The sequence below is a fragment of the Callithrix jacchus genome, chromosome 10 (assembly GCF_049354715.1).
Source record: "Callithrix jacchus isolate 240 chromosome 10, calJac240_pri, whole genome shotgun sequence".
In the NCBI taxonomy this organism is placed as follows: Eukaryota; Metazoa; Chordata; class Mammalia; order Primates; family Cebidae; genus Callithrix; species Callithrix jacchus.
Window position 1 is genome coordinate 121,288,077 of NC_133511.1, and position 17,497 is coordinate 121,305,573.

At 60.7% G+C, this 17,497-nt stretch overlaps 6 protein-coding genes across 20 annotated transcripts; 4 read left to right on the forward strand and 2 right to left on the reverse strand.

Annotated features, from left to right (window-relative positions):
• The first annotated feature begins 263 nt into the window (after positions 1 to 263).
• On the forward strand, positions 264 to 3,662 carry DNAJC4 (DnaJ heat shock protein family (Hsp40) member C4). 6 transcript variants are annotated; one of them, XM_035263088.3, is made up of 6 exons: positions 264 to 664; positions 1,278 to 1,371; positions 1,792 to 2,012; positions 2,096 to 2,260; positions 3,275 to 3,361; positions 3,455 to 3,662. In XM_035263088.3, exons 1-6 carry the CDS (start codon positions 579 to 581, stop codon positions 3,564 to 3,566), a joined length of 765 nt encoding a protein of 254 aa, XP_035118979.1. In that variant the 5' UTR covers positions 264 to 578; the 3' UTR covers positions 3,567 to 3,662. The 6 variants fall into 6 exon arrangements, with proteins under 6 accessions (XP_035118979.1, XP_035118981.1, XP_009006643.1 ...); XM_035263090.3 differs by having other exon boundaries at positions 2,099 to 2,260; XM_009008395.5 differs by having other exon boundaries at positions 1,828 to 2,012.
• Positions 3,663 to 3,961: 299 nt separating this feature from the next.
• On the forward strand, positions 3,962 to 8,126 carry VEGFB (vascular endothelial growth factor B). Of its 9 annotated transcripts, none has more exons than XM_035263093.3 (7): positions 3,962 to 4,268; positions 4,810 to 4,852; positions 5,170 to 5,366; positions 5,642 to 5,715; positions 6,219 to 6,254; positions 6,458 to 6,693; positions 7,694 to 8,126. In XM_035263093.3, exons 1-6 carry the CDS (start codon positions 4,209 to 4,211, stop codon positions 6,669 to 6,671), a joined length of 624 nt encoding a protein of 207 aa, XP_035118984.1. In that variant the 5' UTR covers positions 3,962 to 4,208; the 3' UTR covers positions 6,672 to 6,693; positions 7,694 to 8,126. The 9 variants fall into 9 exon arrangements, with proteins under 9 accessions (XP_035118984.1, XP_035118987.1, XP_035118985.1 ...); XM_035263096.3 differs by having other exon boundaries at positions 6,559 to 6,693; XM_035263094.3 differs by having other exon boundaries at positions 5,173 to 5,366.
• Positions 8,127 to 10,677: 2,551 nt separating this feature from the next.
• On the forward strand, positions 10,678 to 13,775 carry FKBP2 (FKBP prolyl isomerase 2). Of its 2 annotated transcripts, none has more exons than XM_078341290.1 (6): positions 10,678 to 10,846; positions 11,998 to 12,172; positions 12,848 to 12,960; positions 13,113 to 13,159; positions 13,490 to 13,525; positions 13,616 to 13,775. In XM_078341290.1, exons 2-6 carry the CDS (start codon positions 12,002 to 12,004, stop codon positions 13,675 to 13,677), a joined length of 429 nt encoding a protein of 142 aa, XP_078197416.1. In that variant the 5' UTR covers positions 10,678 to 10,846; positions 11,998 to 12,001; the 3' UTR covers positions 13,678 to 13,775. The 2 variants fall into 2 exon arrangements, with proteins under 2 accessions (XP_078197416.1, XP_035118996.1); XM_035263105.2 differs by having other exon boundaries at positions 10,678 to 10,740.
• LOC128928998 (uncharacterized) lies at positions 10,853 to 13,775 on the forward strand. Its single transcript, XM_078341282.1, has 5 exons — positions 10,853 to 11,825; positions 11,998 to 12,172; positions 12,848 to 12,960; positions 13,490 to 13,525; positions 13,616 to 13,775. Exon 1 carries the CDS (start codon positions 10,892 to 10,894, stop codon positions 11,687 to 11,689), a length of 798 nt encoding a protein of 265 aa, XP_078197408.1. The 5' UTR covers positions 10,853 to 10,891; the 3' UTR covers positions 11,690 to 11,825; positions 11,998 to 12,172; positions 12,848 to 12,960; positions 13,490 to 13,525; positions 13,616 to 13,775.
• Positions 13,776 to 14,126: 351 nt separating this feature from the next.
• Positions 14,127 to 16,556, reverse strand: PPP1R14B (protein phosphatase 1 regulatory inhibitor subunit 14B). The gene is made up of 4 exons (XM_002755469.7): positions 16,023 to 16,556; positions 14,821 to 14,904; positions 14,551 to 14,583; positions 14,127 to 14,461 (listed from the first exon to the last, which is right to left on the reverse strand). Exons 1-4 carry the CDS (start codon positions 16,278 to 16,280, stop codon positions 14,393 to 14,395), a joined length of 444 nt encoding a protein of 147 aa, XP_002755515.1. The 5' UTR covers positions 16,281 to 16,556; the 3' UTR covers positions 14,127 to 14,392.
• LOC144578170 (uncharacterized) lies at positions 16,050 to 17,497 on the reverse strand. The gene is made up of 2 exons (XM_078341283.1): positions 16,681 to 17,497; positions 16,050 to 16,187 (listed from the first exon to the last, which is right to left on the reverse strand). The coding sequence occupies exon 1, from the start codon at positions 17,480 to 17,482 to the stop codon at positions 16,781 to 16,783; it is 702 nt and encodes a 233-aa protein (XP_078197409.1). The 5' UTR covers positions 17,483 to 17,497; the 3' UTR covers positions 16,050 to 16,187; positions 16,681 to 16,780.

Sequence of the window (17,497 nt, forward strand, 5' to 3'; positions counted from 1 at the left end):
CCGAAAGCCTCAAAAAGACTCAGAGAGTGGGCTCCGTCCCTGCCGCTCCTGTCCAGCGCCCGCGCCTGTCCCGCGAGTCCGAAGGCGGGAGGGCCGGAGGCACCAAAGGCCAATGGACGCGTAGGGGCGGGGTCTCAACCGTATTTTCCGGCAAGTTGGGCGTGGTCTTAGCAACCACGCCAATGAGAGTGCGAGGGCGGGGCCTGATTAGAGGCAGGAAGTGGCGGCGGCCGCGGAGTCCGTGCGCGGTGGGGGCGGGGCCTGTTCGTGGCCCCTCCTTCGCCCGGCCTCAAGCTCCCTGGGTGGGAACGGGGCGCGGGAGGCCGGGCTGGTTGTCCAGACCTGGAAGCTAGCGCGGGGAAGGGCCGCGGATGCCCCAGTCAGAGGAAGGGGCAGGTCCAGGACACGCGGGTCTGGTCCTGGGCAAGAACCGCCCCCTTCCCGGGCCTGCTTCAGTCTTCCTTCGCAGGAACACTGGGTCAGGCCACTTCCCTCTGCCTCAGGTGCTTGAAGTCTAGCCCCATCCTGCTCCCAATGTGCTCTTGGCGGCCTTCTTTCCCAGCTGCCCTCCCGCCGCCATGCCGCCCCTACTGCCCCTGCGCCTGTGCCGGCTGTGGCCCCGCAGCCCTCCCTCCCGGCTCCTCGGAACGGCAGCCGGGCAGCGGTGAGTTGGGCGCGGGAGGCCGGCCTGGTTCTTCAATGGGTTACTGTTTGCCCTATGTGCTGAGATATTTGTGGTCTCTACTGCGTGTCAGGAGGTTCCCAGGTTTGTCTCAGGTAACCCTCACCTTCACTGTTGAGGATCGGAGATAAAGACCCCCAAGGTCATACACCGATTTAAGCGGCATAGGAGGAATTTGAGTCCAGGAATTTGCGTTGAACCCAACGCTCTTACCACAGCTCTAGTGGTTTTCAAGCATCACTGTGCATAGCCCTCTGTGGGGATTGGAGGCATGTGGGCGGGGGGGTGTTGGGTACAAAATGCAGATTCCTGGGCTCTGCTCTCGAGATTCTGAACTGAAGGAATCAATTGGGTGGGGCTTAGGAATCAGTTTTTTCCAACAGTTTTTGGACTCCACTTTGAGAGATGCTGACGTGTATTATGCCTGAAACACTCCAAAGGGAGGGCTGATCTGGAGACAGATGGGTCCTTGGACCTGTTTCAGCCTCTCAGCTCCCTGAGGCTGACTTAAAGGCCCAGGGAGGGCTGGGAAGGGCAGAGTGAAGCTATCTTCTGGGTTTCCTCAGCCCCAGCAGGTCTGGGACTCTCTCCACAGGTCCAGGCCCAGGAATTATTATGACGTGTTGGGGGTGCATCCTGGTGCCAGCACTGAGGAAGTTAAACGAGCTTTCTTTGCCAAGTCCAAAGAGGTAACAGTGCCCCTAATGTGCGGAGGGGGAGCAGGAACAGCCAGTGAGGGCATGCTTCAAGTTCCCAGGTGTAGACCTGCATCTCTGGCTGGTAGCATGTTCTTTCAGCCCTCAAAGGGAGTGGCAGGTGCTCAAGGGCAAGGGAAAGGCTGTAGGCAGGAGCCAGGGGTCGTCTGATGGGCTGGGCTTGGTTTTCTTGACCTACCTATTCTTGAGAAACCTGGAACCAGGCATATGGTAAATGCAGGGGGCTGGCAGGTAGGGAGGGCTTGAACACAGGAGGGGGCAGGAGTCCATGGCTCTCTGGCCTTCTGAGGAGTAGGGAGGCCAGAGTGAGGGTCATCGACCAGGTGGGGCCTCTGGGCATGATTGGAACCCTGGGGGATGGATGTCATCAGCATGGCTCCTGGGGAGGGACAGGCAAAGGGAGACAAGGGGAGTCCTGCCTCACCCCAGCTGCACCCGGACCGGGACCCTGGAAACCCGGCCCTGCACAACCGCTTTGTGGAGCTGAACGAGGCATACCATGTGCTCAGCCATGAGCAGAGCCGCCGCAGCTATGATGACCAGCTCCGCTCACCTGGCCCCCCAAAGTCTCCAGGAACCACAGCCCATGACAAGTCTGCCCGCCAAACACACAGGTACAGTAGTCCTGCCCTCAGCTCACCCCACCCCAGGTCTCTTGGGGAGCCTCATTTCCAGTGTCCCTTCCTCTGCCTCCTAGCAGCTCCTGGGAGCACCCCAACGCACAGTACTGGTCCCAGTTTCACCATGTGAGGCCACAGGGCCCCCAGTCTAGGCAGCGGCAACACAAATGCAACCAGCAAGTGCTGAGGTACTGCCTCCTGCTCATGCTGGTTGGCATGGGCCTGCACTATGTCGTCTTCAGGTAACGCCTCTTCTCCCTGGGGGAAATGGGCAGAGGGCAGGAGGATGGGTGAATTCCAGTGTGGTCAGCCAGCCCCGCACGGCACCTCACGGCAGGTACTCTTGTGACTCTCAAACTGCGAGTTGCTTGAAATCTCACAGTTTTTGGAGCCTCTCCTTACTTAGTGAAGACAGCGCTGCACTAAGAGCTAACGTTGTCACTTACAGTTTTTCATATTACAAATGTAAATCTTTCATGCTGGCTGCCAGGGAGGGATTGAGCCAAACAAAAGCACAAGCAGCAAATGCAGCACTGCTTTCATTTGGCAGTCCGCATCTCTTTGCCACTCTCACACGTGCCATGAAGCTGATTTTCTTTTTTCTTCCTTTTTTTTTTGAGACGAAGTCTCACACTGTCGCCCGGGCTAGAGTGCAGTGGTTCGATCTTGGCTCACTGCAACCTCATCTCTGCCTCCTGGATTCAAGCAATTCTTCTCTCTCAGCCTCCTCAGCAGCTGGGACTACAGGCACACACTACCATGCCCAGCTAATTTATTGTATTTTTAGTGGAGAAAGGGGTTTACCATGTTGGTCAGGCTGGTCTTGAACTCCTGACCTCAGGTGATCCACCCACCTCCGCCTCCCAAAGTGCTGGGATTATAGGCGTGAGCCACCGCGCCTGGCCATGAACCTGATTTTCTATAGCAGATACCTAAAGGCCAGTGCCCACTGCTAGCAGCCTGCCTCGTTCAGTGACGGAATTAGATGCACACCCTTTCTAGTCTTCTGGGAGGAGCACCCAATGTTCATAGCTGCTGTCACACCTCGAAGCAGCCAGGACCTTTGGATGCCTTTGGACCCTGGACAAGCCAGGGCCACTCTGAGCTCTCCCCACCTATCATAGACAGTGTCAGGCTGAGGTCCCTAACCCTGTGAGGGTTAAAGAGCTGTGAGGCCCCTAGAGTGGGGTGGAAGAAGGCAGGACTTGAGGGACAGCAGGAATTGGAGTCCCAGAGTTAACTGTGACCCATTGCAGGATGGTGGAGCAGATGCACCTTAACTTCATGGATGAAAAGGATCGGATCATCACCGCCATGTACAATGAGGCGCGGGCGCGGGCCAGGTCTGTCCCTGCTCTATTCTGCCCCCCTGCTCCCTGTCCTGGCACTACCCTTGGGGATCCCTGTCCCAACCACCCAGGTGCCCTCTCCTCCAGGGCCAACAGAGCCAGCCTCCAGCAGAAGCAACAATGGCAGAAGCAGCATCAGCCACCATCACCAGGGCCAACCCAAGGCCCCGAGATCGTGCCCCCAGGCGCTGGCCCCTGAGGAGCTCACCTGGTTGCGGGTCTGCTGTACGTTCCATCTTGCTTCCTTCCCAGGACTGCCCGCTCCCCAAAATGCACCCAATAAAGTGTTTGCAGAGCTCGTGTCCGGCTCCCTCTTTTAGGCCTAGCGCCCCTAGTCCCAGCCTCCCCAAGGGGCAGCGCCCCGCCCTCCAGGTTCCAGCGATGGGCCACCGGGGAGCCCGGCCCCTTGGGCGGCGCGTCCCCTTTCCCCTGCTACGGCGGGAGGCGGGAGGGGGTGTGTGGAGGGGGCGGGCCCCGCCGGCGGCCTCGCCCCCCCTACTGCCCCGCCCCCGCCCCACGGCCCGGTGGGGAGCGCGTGTCTGGGTCACATGAGCCGCCCGCCCGCCAGCCCCGGCCCGGCCCCCCGTCGCCCCCGCCGTCCCCGCCGCCACAGCCCGCCGCCACCGTTCGCCCGCCTGCCCGGCTCCTCCTGCCGCCACTGTGCTACGCTGCGCTGCCTGAAATCAGGGCTCGGGAGGGGGCCGTGGAGGAGCCGCCCCCCGCGCCCGGCCCCTACCCGCCGCGTCCGGGCCCAAGCCATGGGGCTCTGGCTGCCGCCGCCTCCCGCGCCACCGGGCTAGGGCGATGCGGGCGCCCCCAGCGGGCGGCCCCTGCGGGCACCATGAGCCCCTTGCTCCGCCGCCTGCTGCTCGCCGCGCTCCTGCAGCTGGCCCCCGCCCAGGTACGTGCAGCCAGACAGCGCGCCAGCCCGCCTTGCCCTCTCTCAAGGTTGGCGGAAGTGAGGAGGCGACCCGCGGCCTCCGCCGAGGGGATCTACGGGGTCCGGCCTTGAACGCGGACGTCTCAGGGGCCCGGCGCGTGCATCCCCTGAGAGGTGCCCCTCCCCGCCAGCCTGCCAGCCCTAGCCTGGGGCCACTCCTCTGCCCCACCCCGTCCCCTGGGCACTGCCGGGGGCGGGGCTGCCTCGGTGCCCGCTGGACCTGGTGCGCTCTCCTGATCTGTATGCAGCCCCAGACATGCTCGGCTCCGCAGCCTGGAGATTTGATGCGGCCACCGGGGCACCTGTTTTTGAGCGAGGGTAGGTCCAGGATGGCCAAGAGAGGACAGATAAAGCTAGAGCAGTGGCCACAGGAACAGAGCAATCTGGAAAGATGGCAGCGAGGTGGTGAAGCCTCCTGATGCAAGGGCAAAGACCCAGGGATGGCGACAATGCCACACTCTCCTGGCGTGTACCTCGGGTCCAGGTCTTTTCTCTCCCACAGGCCCCTGTGTCCCAGCCTGATGCCCCTGGCCACCAGAAGAAAGGTAATACTCATAAAAACTCAGTTCTAGCCAGCGCTAAGAGGGTTTATCACGGGCCCTGTTTCCAGGTGCCTGGCGTCCATCATCTTGTGTAACTCCCCTGGAAGACGCAAACTATTATTCTACCCATTTCATGAAGGAGGAAACTGAGGCAGTGGGGTTACTTGGTTCTGGATAAACAGGGCAGGGGAAGACAGGTTGTGAGGGCAGAGCAGGGAGGGCTAGTGGAGGGTGGCTGTGGGGGGACTGGGGAGGACAGCTGCTGGGAGCAGCTGCAGGAAAACCAGTGGGGACTTAATCCTTTACCGGTCTGCCCCCAGTAGTGTCATGGATAGATGTGTATACTCGTGCTACCTGCCAGCCCCGGGAGGTGGTGGTGCCCCTGACTGTGGAGCTCATGGGCACCGTGGCCAAACAGCTGGTGCCCAGCTGTGTGACCGTGCAGCGCTGTGGTGGCTGCTGCCCTGACGATGGCCTGGAGTGTGTGCCTACTGGGCAGCACCAAGTCCGGATGCAGGTACTGGGGCAGTCAGGGCATCGGGCAGGGGATGCAGGTACTGGGGCAGGCGGGGCAGCGGGCAGGGGATGCAGGTATGGGGCAGGCGGGGCAGCGGGCAGGGTGATGCTGGCTGGCTCTGGGACTGGGGCAGCCTGGAGACTGAGGCACAGGAGGTGGGTGGAGAGGAGGGCTGACAGCCAGGGTCCAGGCTGTTGGGTGAGCTTTTCTCCCTCCAGCCTTAGAGCATCCCTTTTCTTTCTCCCTCACTGTCCTCCCTGTTCTTCTGAGCACAGATCCTCATGATCCGGTACCCAAGCAGTCAGCTGGGGGAGATGTCCCTGGAAGAACACAGCCAGTGTGAATGCAGGTGCCAGCCAGACCCAACTTCTCAGCTCTCAGAGGCCAGGCTTGGGGGTGCTGGGTATGGTGGTCCACAGAACTGGGAACCAGGTTCCTAAAAGTAGAGCCAAGGGTAGGCCTTGGATCTGGGGCAAGAGAATAGGATGCTTAGGCTGGGTGCAATGGCTCATGCCTGTAATCCCAGCACTTTGGGAGGCCGAGACAGGTGGATCACCTAAGGTCAGGAGTTCAAGACCAAGCCTGGCCAACATGGTGAAACCCTGTCTCTACTAAAAATACAAAAATTAGCCAGGTGCGGTGGCGGACACCTGTAATCCCAGCTACTTGGGAGGCTGAGACAGGAGAATAGCTTGAACCTGGAAGGCGGAGGTTGCAGTGAGCTGAGACCATGCCACTACACTCCAGCCTGGGCAAGAAGAACAAAACTCAGTCTCAAAAAAAAAAAGAGTAGGATACTGGGATTTCCTGATCTTCCTTCTCTTGTCTCTGTCTATCTCTCTTACTTTTCAGACCTAAAAGAAAAAACAGTGCTGTGAAGCCGGACAGGTGAGTCTCTTGGACTCCAGCTGAGTGGGGGCAAGGGTAGTACCAGGGAGTCTGGAAGCCGTCGCCCCCTCCCATGTTTCTCCGCTCACCTGTCGCCCGCTTTCCCTTTTCCTCTGCTCCCAAAGCCTGTGTGCTCCACCCTGACCCCAGCTCCAGGGAAGACTCTTTCTTCCCACCCCAGACATGTTGCTTCTCCTCCCTAGGGCTGCCACTCCCCACCACCGTCCCCAGCCCCGCTCTGTTCCGGGCTGGGATTCTGTCCCCGGAGCACCCTCCCCAGCTGACATCACTCATCCTACTCCAGCCCCAGGCCCCTCTGCCCACGCTGCACCCAGCGCCACTGGCGCCCTGACCACCGGACCTGCCGCTGCCGCTGCCGACGCCGCAGCTTCTTCCGTTGCCAAGGGCGGGGCTTAGAGCTCAACCCAGACACCTGCAGGTGAGGCATCTGTGGGGTGGTATTTGTTTGGAAATGCATCAAGGCCCTGTTCTGGAGCAGGTGTGTGGTGAGCCTTCCAGTAGGAGGAGGGCCAGGGAAGGGGAAGCTGTTGAATATGTTGAACAAATATTACCAGGCAGCTGTTGGTAATTGGAGCTGTGTAAGCAAGTCAAACATTCTAACTCAGGAGTCAGATACAGGAGGGATGATGCCAGTAGAGATGTCAAGGGCTGTGGTGAGGAGCACCTGGCCTGATGTTTCAGAGGTCAGAGATCTCTTGGAGGAGGTGACATCTGCCTGGAGTAGAAATGCAAGCCACAGGGCCAGGCGCGGTGGCTCACGCCTGTAATCCCACCACTTTGGGAGGCCGAGGCAGGCAGATCATGAGGTCAAGAGATCAAGACCATGTTGGCCAACATGGTGAAACCCCGTCTCTACTAAAATACAAATATTAGCTGGTCATGGTGGTATGCACGTGTAGTCCCAGCTACTTGGGAGGCTGAGGCAGGAGAATCACTTGATTCTGGGTGGCAGAGGTTGCAGTGAGCCGAGATGGCACCACTGCACTCCAGCCTGGCGACAATGCAAGACTCTGTTTCAAAAAAGAAAGAAAAAATGCGGGCCACAGCTTTTCCAGCTTGCAGTTCGGGCCTTCCCAGAAGCCTCTGTGGTAGACACCTACCCTACCTATGGGTTTCAAGAGGCCAGGGGACATAGTGGAACCCTCATCCACCCTTATCTGATGTGTCTCTCACCACCTGTGTCCCACAGTGAGGCCATGGGGTGACATATGGGCCAGGCCAGTGGGAGCTTCCCAGGAGTATCAGGAGAGGATGGACTTCACAGAAGTTTTGTCCTTCTCCCTGCAGCCTCCAGCGCCCAGGGCTGAGTGGTGTGGCAGGATGCCTAGGTTGTGAACTTAATGGGCCCGAGGCACAAGTGAGTCCAGGGCTGGGGCTGAGTTCCAGCAGCATGAACACATCACATCCTCCCTCCTCAGGTGCCGGAAACTCCGAAGGTGACATACGGCTTTTCAGACTCACCGGGATGACTTGCCTCAAGAGGCCATACCCTAATGGGGGAACAGAGAGGAGCCTGGTGAAAACGGCCAAGCCCCCAAGACCTCAGCCCAGGCAGAAGCTGCTCCAGGACCTGTGCCTCTCAGAGGGCTCTCCTGCCATCCCTTGTCTCCCTGAGGCTGTCATCTAACTGGACAGAGTTGGAAGAGGAGACTGGGAGGCAGCAAGAGGGGTCATTTACCAGCTCAGGGGAAAATGGGGTACTGTCTCAGCTTCTAACCACCCTGGGCAAGTAAGCATTTTACAACTGGCTCTTCCTCCCCTCACTAAGAAGACCCAAACCTCTGCCTACTGGGATTTGGGCTTCTGTATGAGAACTGTGACCCCCAACCCTGATAAAGGAGATGGAAAGCAGCTGTCCCTGCCTGTATCACTGTTTGTCACTGTCCAGGCTGGCTGGTTTGGGCATGAATGTCTGCAACACTAAATCCACAGCCTGCCTCGCTCCCTCATTGTGCAGATGAAGGAAATGAGGACTAAGGTGCCGCCGCAGATCCCAGGCAAGGCTGGAATCATGGATTCATCACTTCCATGTTATTGCCAGGCGTGCAGGTCAGGGAGAGCCCAGTTGATACAGAGTGCCAGCCCTCCTGCTTCACACCGGGGTTCTTTTCTGGAAGGAGACAGCCTTCTGTGGCCAGAGCGTTTGGGGTGGGACCCAGATCTGCTGAGTGACCCTCACTCACTGCCCCTGCCTCTCTATGTTCCCACATAGAGGGAACAGAAGATTGCTGTGGTTGGGTCCTTGGGCTGCAGAGAAGCTTGAGACCATCTTCAGACAATGGAAAAGGACACTCGTTCTTCCTGCCAGTCCACACTGGCAGCATCTGCTGCTTTTTGTTCCCTGTAGCTTGACTCTAAAGTCCCGGCTCCTGCCCTGTCTTCACTTTACTCCAACTTTCCTGAAAGGGAAGCACCAAAGGTCTGGGGCTGGTGGGCCTGGTTTGGGCAGCAGGCTCCCCTCACCACAACCCTCATAGTTTTCTTTTCTTTTCTTTTTGAGATAGTCTTGCTCTGTTGCCCAGGGTGGAGTACAATGGCATGATCTTGGCTCCCTGCAACCTCCATCTCCTAAGTTCAATTCTTCTGCCTCAGCCTCCCAAGCAGCTGGGATTACAGGCACCCGACACCACACCCAACTAATTTTTGTATTTTTTTCTTTTTTGAGATGAAGTTTCACTCTTGTTGCCCAGGATGGAGTGCAATGGTGTGATCTCAGCTCACTGCAACCTCTACCTTCCGGGTTCAAGCTATCCTCCTACCTTAGCCTCCTAAGTAGCTGGGATTACAGGTGTCTGCCACCATACCCAGCAATTTCTTGGATTTTTAGTAGAGACAGGATTTCACCATGTTGGCCAGGATGGTCTTGTACTCCTGACCTCAGGTGATTTGCCCACCTCAGCCTCCCAAAGTGCTGGGATTACAGGCATAAGCCACTGCGCTTGGTCCAATTTTTGTATTTTTAGTAGCGATGGGGTTTCATCATGTTGGCCAGGCTAGTCTCGAACTCCTGACCTCAGGTGATCCACCTGTCTCATCCTCCCAAAGTGCTGGGATTACAGGCATGAGCCACTGCGCCCACCCAACCCACAGTTTTCTCCGTCTTCACCTCCCTTGAACCCTGCAGTTGCTGCCTGAGATTCACCTGACTTGTCTATCCCAGCCCAAGCCCGGCCCCTCCCCCTTCTCCCTGCAGCCTCCAGTGCCCAGTGCTGAGTAGTTTGGTATGTATAAAAGGCCAGCCTTGGGCACCAGTGCTTTGCCCACTGAGGCAGGACACTCAGGGGCAGAGTTAACTCAATTGGGCAGCCACCTGCATGAAGGGGCAGCCACCTGATTGGAGGGACAGCCACCCTAATGGAGGTTTTCTCTGAGGTGCTGGGTCAGAACATGTGGTTATGATTTTAGTGGGCCCAAGGCAGCAGTGGGTTAAATGAGGAGGCAATTCCTGACAGCGATTACTACTTTCAAATCATTTTCTCAGTCATGATGTCACCGGTCATGCCCACAGGTCAATTAGCATGAGGCAGAGGACGGTTAGGGCCCCAGAACTACCACCTACAGAGCCCACTTAGCCCCACCAGGTACCCAAAATGCTTCACATGCACCTCCTCAATTCTGAGATCAGCATGATGATTGTCTTCCTTTTTCAATGAGGCAACAGGCTCAGAAAGACTAATTGGCCTGGGGATTTGCCCTCACATCGGAACCTTCAACCTAGGTTTAGCTGCCTCTCAACTGCAGGCTCATTACTTCAGTTGATAGATGTTTGGTGGGTGCTGGGGCGCCTGATAATAAATCTGGTGAGGGAACGGGCCCAGCCAGATGATTCCAGTCAAGAGTCAGAGCCCAGCTGCACAGGTAGAGGTAAGCCTGGCTCTTGGGAGAGAGAGGCGGGCAGGAGCATTGGCTGGAGGTCAGGGCTTGGCATTGGAAATCATCTGGTCCTACAGGGGCCCGGTGGGGTGGGTGTCATCAAGCCCATGTTACACGCCTGTGTCGGATGCCAGATTCTACCAAGTATACAGCCAGTCAAGTGGCAGACCCGGAATTCAAACCTGAAGCCCAGGATCTTTCCACGGCGACTGAGGGCTGTGGGCCATGAGGAGGCCCAGGCAAACAGGAGTGCTGTGGGAGAGGCTGGAAGCGACTTGAAATGGCGCCTCAAGTCCCCCTCCGGGAACCCGCGCCCGCCTGACCTTACTATCACCTCGGCGGGAAGCGCCTCCGGACTTTTCTGAAGTCACTTTCACCTAACCTTTCGGACTACCTCTCCGCCGGAAGTGACGCAGGGTAGCGGCGTCGAGGGGGCGGGGCTGGGGAAAGAGCCGCGCCAGAGGGAGTGTGGCCGCGGGTTTCGCACTGCCCAATGAGGGAGGGCGGCGTGGCCCGGCCTGGTAGCGACGAGGACGCGCCTGCGCAGAGGCAGCACCACCAGCGGGGTTGACTCCGGGGGCGCGGTGAGGAGGTGAGCGGGGGCCACAGCCCGGGCCGGGGGGACCCGGGGTGCAAGAGGGCAGGCTGGATCAGGCCGGGCAGGAGCGAGCCGGGCTCCGAGGGTCAACGAGAACTAGGTGACGAGGAAATTGGGGGTGGAAATTGGCCGGAGCTGTCCGGAGATGCCGCAGGGGGAGGGTTCTCACGCCGCACAGGGCGGAGCCCTGGGGCTTGGGGCGGGACGTGGAACCGGGACGGGTGGGACCTCCGAGCTGGTGCCAGTGGAAGGCGGAGCCCGGCGGCGGGGGACGGAGCTGGGAGGGTCGGGGGACGGAGCCTGGCTCTTGAAGGAGGAGCTGGAGGAGGTAAAAGGCGGAGCCTCGGGGTCGGAAGCAGAGGGGAGCGAAGCGCAGGCGCTGGGGGCGGGGCTTCAGCCGGTGAGTGGCGTGGCTACAGCTCCGGAAAAGGGGTCTAGTTCTGACGAAGGCGGGGCTGCAGGCTCGGGGGCGGCACCGCGTCCTCCGAAAGGCGGTGCCAAGGAACCAAGTGAGGAGCCCGGCCCGAGTAATGGCCCCGGGCGTCGACGCGGGGGTGGTCTTCGTGGTGGTCGAGCTTGGGGACGCGGTAGGCCGAGAACTCCTCCGGGAGAGGTGGTATGGGTGGAGCGGTCTCGGCGGCCAGCGGACACAGGGCCAGTCTGGGTGCCCCGGAGACCCCCAAGGGCTCAGAGCTGGGGCGGCGCCCCGGGCGGAGGCACAGGGCCAAGCTGGGGGGTATCTCCCGAGGACCCGGGCTCCTCGGAGCCACCCAGCGGGGATGTGTGGGTGCCTCGGGGCCGACCCCCTGCAACGGCCGCAGAGGTGTGGGTGTGCTGGGCCGAGGGCAGCTGGGTGTGGCGTGAGTGGGACCGCCCAGTCGGGGCAACTGCTGTGCAGCCAGATAGGGTCTGGACTTTGCGTAAAGGGACTGGCGGGAACTGAAGAGTGGAGGTGGGGACCGGGAGGGAGGGAAGGTATGGGGGTGAGCAAAGGGGCGGGGCCCTGGCTGCTGTGGCCTCCCCTGATCCCCTCCCTCCGCTGCTGGGGTCCTCGGCCAAGCCCCCTTCTCACTGGACTGGTAAGTGTGGCCCCGGAGCCCAGGGGAGAGGGCGGTGACCCGGGATAAAGGGGATCCCCCGGGGCAAGCAAGATACAGTGGTGGTGGGATCCTCCTGGTACCTACCCGTGTTCTATGCCCTCCCTGTCCTCCGCCCCATGTTCAGTCTGTCTGTTGGGGTCTGTGCCCACAGAGACATGAGGCTGAGCTGGGTCCAGGTCCTGACAGTACTGTCCATCTGCCTGAGCGCCGTGGCCACGGCCACAGGGGCCGAGGGCAAAAGGAAGCTACAGATCGGGGTCAAGAAACGGGTGGACCACTGTCCCATCAAATCTCGTAAAGGGGATGTCCTCCACATGCACTATACGGTGAGTGGGATGGGCAGGCCTTTTGGGAGTGGGTGGGGCTTCCGAGGACCAGCAAGTGCTTGGGAGTCTGGTTCTCCATTAGCCAGGTAGGTGACCTTGGACAAGTCCCCTCTCCCCTCTAAGCCGGTTTTCATGGTTCTGCCTTGCCTATGCCTGCTCCCCACGTGGGCACCAGCAGGCAGTGACAGTGTACTGTCAGCTGCCCAAGACTCTGTCTCCTTAAAGGACTATGCCCAGCCGGACATGGTGGCTCGCACCTGTAATCTCAGCACTTTGGGAGGCCAAGTTGGGTGAATCGCCTGAGGTCAGGAATTTGAGACCAGCTTGGCCTCATGTTGAAACTTCGTCTCTACTAAAAATTCAGCTACTTGGGAGGCTGAGGTGGGAGAATTGTTTGAACTCAGGAGGCGGAGGCTGCAGTGAGCCAAGATCCTATAATCCCAGCTACTTGGGAGGCTGAGGTGGGAGAATTGTTTGAACTCAGGAGGCGGAGGCTGTAGTGAGCCAGGATCCCGCAACTGCACTCCAACCATGGTAATAGAGTGAGACTCCATCTAAAAAAACAAAAAGGACTGATCACCAGTGCTGTGGGAGCCAGCTTGATGGGGAGAGCAGCTGAGGGAGGGGGTGTTGGGGTGGTCCCCTCCTCCTCATGGCCTTCCCATGGTCCCACAGGGAAAGCTGGAAGATGGGACGGAGTTTGACAGCAGCCTGCCCCAGAACCAGCCCTTTGTCTTCTCCCTTGGCACAGGCCAGGTCATCAAGGGCTGGGACCAGGGGCTGCTGGGGTGAGTCATGGGGGAATGGGCTTGGGAGCCTGGGGGGGGGGGGCGCGCGTGCATGGCCACCACCCAAGAGGTAAGCTGTGGGAGGCAAGCCCCAGGGACACAGGACAGGGGCCCTGGGTGTTGCCGTGGGCTGAGCATGTGTCTTCCTGCAGGATGTGTGAGGGGGAAAAGCGCAAGCTGGTGATCCCACCCGAGCTGGGTAAGGGGCCCTCTGAGCGTGCAGAGGGTTTGGGGCGTGTGACCGGGAAGGGTGAAAGCTGCTTCCGCCTCTCATTGGTCTTCACCGTGTCTATAATACATGCCTCCTCCAAGTTTGGCTGTGTCTAGCAGTGAGGACAGGACAAGATCCTTGAGCACTCAGCTGTAGTGGCCCCGCTCTGCCCTTGCCAGGCCTTTGGCACCCCCTTCCCATCTCCATTATACCTTCTCCATTTCTGCCCTTCTTGCTGAGGGGCAGAACACCCTCCCTTTGCCCAGGCTGAAAGGGAGCTTGGCCATCGCTGACTGTTTCTTTCTGCATCTTCAACAGGGTATGGAGATCGGGGAGCTCCCCCAAAGATTCCAGGTAGTCAACCTGTTGACCCCCCCATCACCTGCAGCCAGCCCACCTCCCTGTAGCTCTGGTTGGCATTTTGACCCCACTTCTCCCCCACAGGTGGTGCAACCCTGGTGTTCGAGGTGGAGCTGCTCAAAATCGAGCGACGATCAGAGCTGTAGCCAGACTGGGAAACTGGGGAGGGGCGGGGGGAGAGGCCCCCATCCAGGGACCAGATTATTCTAAAAAAACAAAACAAAAAACAAAAACCTTAGAGGCCCATGGAGTGACTGTGTGTGTTTGTGGGCGCTGAGAGACTCAGAGACCTCAGCTCCAGCGTCCCCTACCTTCTCCTTTCCTGACTGCATAGCCTTGGGGGTCTAGGCTCAATGGCATGGTGGCCCTCGCCCAGAGAAACAGGAGTGTTCCTGCCTGCCAGCAGCAATACTGCTCACTGCCCCCCCCCACAGCTCCCTAGCCACTTCCTGCTCCTGGTCTGGGAGCCAGCACTGGGCTATCGCCATGACTACGTGGCCCTCAGGAAGGCCTGCGGTCACCTGGGGAGAAGCTGAGCTGGCAGAAGTCACAGAGCGGGGTGCCCCCCTAAAAGAGATCAGTGGAGTCTGTTAGCTGCACCAAAGGCGTATCCTAGCTTTATTAAAGGGCCCGCGCCGCAGTCAATATAAAAACACAAAAAGTCCCATCAGTTTAATAACAATAAAAAACCCCAAGTGGAAAACTGAGGGGGGCAGGGGAAGAGACCCCTGGGCCAGGGGCACGAGGAGCCCTGCTCATGGCACCAGGCCTGGCCACAGGGTCCCCTGGTATTGCTGTTGCTATGAGGTTGGGGGCAGCGATTGTCCTGTGGGAGCCACCGTTCGCCTGGGTCGGAGACCCTTATTTCTTCTGAGGTGTGCTCAGCTTCTGCATGCCCCGGATCTTGTCCAGCAGGCCAGAGATGAAGGCCTGGGTGGGAGGGTAAACGTTAGGGAGACCAGACCCCAGAATGTCAGGAGCCAGGCTCCACTCACCCTGCCCCTGGGGAAAGCTCTTACCTCTGTGGGTTTGTAACAGTCAACCAGCAGCTCCTAGCAGGGTGAGGGGAGGAGGGATAAATGAGTCCTCAGGGGCAGGCGCCTGGAGCTTGGGCTATACCCACTTCCAAGGGACTGGGGCCACCCTGAGGCACAGGAGATGCCACGGCCACCTCACAGCTAGGCACTGGCCCCCTTCTGCTGAGGCAGGAGCTGAGACTCCAGGGCCTGGCTGCACAGTAGTGCCTCAGGCAGGCCTCTGCCCACCACCCCCCCCCCCAGCTCCCTCACCTTGACCCTGGCAGCCCGGGCATCATCACTCTCCATGTCCAGGAGTTCATCCACGTCAATCTCCAGTTCTGGGATCTCCTCTTCCTGGGGTGGGGGTGGGGGAGGGGGAAGAGACAAGAGCCTGAGTTAGAGGGTGTAAAGGGGCTCTGGGTTGAGGCCCCTGCCTACCTCGGAGGAACCCGGCCCTGTGCCCATCAGACACAACGGCAGCTGCTCAGAGGAGGAAAACAGATCAGGCCCGTGCCAAGGCAAATTGCCCAAAGGGGGGTGGGGGGGGTTTCCTGTCCCTGCCAGTGGGCACCAGGGGTGCCAGACAAGGCCAGCTAGCCAGGGCTGCAGAACTTGGGCTGGGAACCCAGCAGATGTGTCTCCTCAGCATCCGGGCCCCCCATCTCACCAGGGCACCGGTGGGTGCAGCTGTCCCAGCTCATCATAGCCCCCTCCCCTCCCCCAAACACCTGTCACAGCTCCCCGGGAATGAGGAGGAAGTGAAGGCTGAGGGGTCACTGGGAAGGACCCGGGCCTGGCAAAGAAAAAACAAAGAACCCATGCTTTGGTGAGGGAGGGGGTGCCCACCACCCTGCCCCACCCTCCCCAGGAAGCCCCTATCCTGTTTGGAGTCCGCTGCATTCCAGGGCTGGGCTACGGTAGGCAGGCAGAACTGGGCAAGCCCACTCCTCCACCCTGCCCCCCGGGGCCTGAGTCACCATCTGAACAACCAGGGAGTCATGGGGGTGGAGAAGCAGAGCCCAGAAAACGGGCTAGCCTGCACGCACGCCAAGATGGAGTTCCAGGATAGCCCATAGAACAGCCCAGCCCCAGCCACCTATCAGACTAGCTCCTTGTAACCACAGTCTAAGCCAGCGGGCACTAGGGGATGAGACCTCCTGCCACTGCCAGCCCAGACTTGCCCCCCTGCCTCTTGCCCAAGGCCCAGGCCACGCCTTGAGGCTTCTGGAGGGCACCAAACTTGACCTGGGGAGTGGCATGAGGGGCGCAGGGTCTGAGGCAGCGGAAAAACAGAAGTGACTTAAGTCAGACAAGAAAGAGCATATATTCGGGGCGGGGAGTACAGAGAGGAGGGGAGCGCGCGTGGAAGCAGAGTGCCCTTTGACTCCGGTGACAGGCGAGCTCACAGCGGGGCTCCCAGGCGGACCGGCTGGAGATCGATTTTAGGGTGTCGGCGCGGGGTGGGAACACACCTGGCAGTCGTAGAGGCGCGTGAGCTGCTCCAGGATCCACTCCTCTAGGTTGAGGCGCTTCCGTAGCTCCTTGCGGTCATACTTGACGGTGACCTTCCCTTGGCGCCTCACTGGGCCCTCATCGTCCGCACCGCCCGGGCCTTCTCCTGCGGCCCCGGGGGGGCTCTGAAAGTAGACGCGTGGTCCTGGGCCGCCACTGCCGGGTCCGGGCGCTGGGGCCGCCAACGCCGCGCCCCCCGCGGTGCCGCTGTCCGCCATGGCGGCCGCCGGGGCCACGTGCGCGCGTCGGGCCCCTCCCTGCGCCGCCGCCTCCGGGACGCCCGCCGGCTGGCTCGGGTTAGCTCGCCCGCTCCGCTCCGCGCGGCTCCGCGGCGAGAGCGGCGGCGGGGGCGCCCGGGGGCAGCTGCAGCATGCGGAGCCCCCGGGCCTGGCCTGGCCGCGCCCCGCCCCCTCCCCGCCGATCCGCCCGCCCTTTGTCCCCCGCGGCCGCCGCCCGAGCTGCCGCCGCCGAAGCGCTTTCTCTGTCTCGCTCTTACTCCGCCCCCCGACCACACCCCCTTAAAGGGCCAGCCCCTCTACGGGCCCCTGTCCCTTACTCCGCCCCCGGGCAGGGGTAGGGGAGGGTCTCTTCCACAGAGGGTGGCCTAGCTGTCCGTACCCCCTAAATGCCGCCGTCCAGTCCCAAACCCAGGCGTTCTAAGTGCTCAGGACGACGCTTTGCGCTCCCGCCAGGATCCTAGTCCTCCCTGGACCCTTCCTTATTCTGTCTTCATTGAGGCGACCTGAGAATAGGGGCCCTCTGAGAATGCAGGGGAGTGGACAGCGTGTGCAGACTCGCAGTCTGGTGAGGAGACGCTGCGGTCCCCGATGTCCGGGTCCTGTAGCCCTCGGCCAGCGAGGGGCGAACCCCCTCCTGAGCACCGACCGACACGTGGACCGGGCTCCCGGGGATGGAGTGGAGAAGACGGGCGGGAGCTGTCCGGGTCCCCAGACGCCCTGACTAGCAGGGTCCCACGCCCCCAACGAAGGAAGCCGGGGTTGGCGTGGAGGGGGATGAGCGGAGGCGGCCGGCCAGCCGGAACGGCCAACCGCGGCAGCCACCGCCCACCGGCAAGATGGCGCGGGGCGCGGGCTTGTGGGAAACGGAGTCCACGCCCGGCACCGCCCCTCCCCCGCAGCGCGGCCGGGCCGGGAAGCGCGAAGTTGTTTGGGGCGTCCTCTGCGCCCCCGACCCATGTGCGCACAGAGTGAGACGCCAGGGCGCAAAGAGCTGGGCAGTGAGGGGGCCGGGACTCAATGATGAAGGGGATCATCGCGGCTTCCCCTAGGAGCCTGCGTCGGGACAGCAGCCCAGACGGCTCCGCCAGGAGGGCGCCGCGCCGGGGCTCCCACACCCCCGCCCTGCGGCTCCTGGGTCCTCCACACAGCCCTGGCCCACCTCCAATAGGCTGACGGCGCATCTCATTCCCTCCCCC

Bases quoted from the DNA above. Each gene is read 5' to 3' on its own strand.
- PPP1R14B (XM_002755469.7), bottom strand. From the start codon at position 16,280: ATGGCGGACAGCGGCACCGCGGGGGGCGCGGCGTTGGCGGCCCCAGCG. The intron at 14,905-16,022 runs GTGTGTTCCCAC...CCCCCACCCCAG, and splicing joins CGCGCCTCTACGACTGCCAG to GAAGAGGAGATCCCAGAACT. The intron at 14,584-14,820 runs GTGAGGGAGCTG...TCACCCTGCTAG, and splicing joins CCCGGGCTGCCAGGGTCAAG to GAGCTGCTGGTTGACTGTTA.
- VEGFB (XM_035263091.3), top strand. From the start codon at position 4,726: ATGCAAGGGCAAAGACCCAGGGATGGCGACAATGCCACACTCTCCTGG. The intron at 5,367-5,641 runs GTACTGGGGCAG...TTCTGAGCACAG, and splicing joins AGCACCAAGTCCGGATGCAG to ATCCTCATGATCCGGTACCC. The intron at 5,716-6,218 runs GTGCCAGCCAGA...CTTACTTTTCAG, and splicing joins CACAGCCAGTGTGAATGCAG to ACCTAAAAGAAAAAACAGTG.
- LOC128928998 (XM_078341282.1), top strand. From the start codon at position 10,892: ATGCCGCAGGGGGAGGGTTCTCACGCCGCACAGGGCGGAGCCCTGGGG.
- LOC144578170 (XM_078341283.1), bottom strand. From the start codon at position 17,482: ATGCGCCGTCAGCCTATTGGAGGTGGGCCAGGGCTGTGTGGAGGACCC.
- FKBP2 (XM_078341290.1), top strand. From the start codon at position 12,002: ATGAGGCTGAGCTGGGTCCAGGTCCTGACAGTACTGTCCATCTGCCTG. The intron at 12,173-12,847 runs GTGAGTGGGATG...ATGGTCCCACAG, and splicing joins TCCTCCACATGCACTATACG to GGAAAGCTGGAAGATGGGAC. The intron at 12,961-13,112 runs GTGAGTCATGGG...GTCTTCCTGCAG, and splicing joins TGGGACCAGGGGCTGCTGGG to GATGTGTGAGGGGGAAAAGC.
- DNAJC4 (XM_009008391.5), top strand. From the start codon at position 579: ATGCCGCCCCTACTGCCCCTGCGCCTGTGCCGGCTGTGGCCCCGCAGC. The intron at 665-1,277 runs GTGAGTTGGGCG...CTCTCTCCACAG, and splicing joins GGAACGGCAGCCGGGCAGCG to GTCCAGGCCCAGGAATTATT. The intron at 2,013-2,095 runs GTACAGTAGTCC...TCTGCCTCCTAG, and splicing joins TCTGCCCGCCAAACACACAG to CAGCTCCTGGGAGCACCCCA.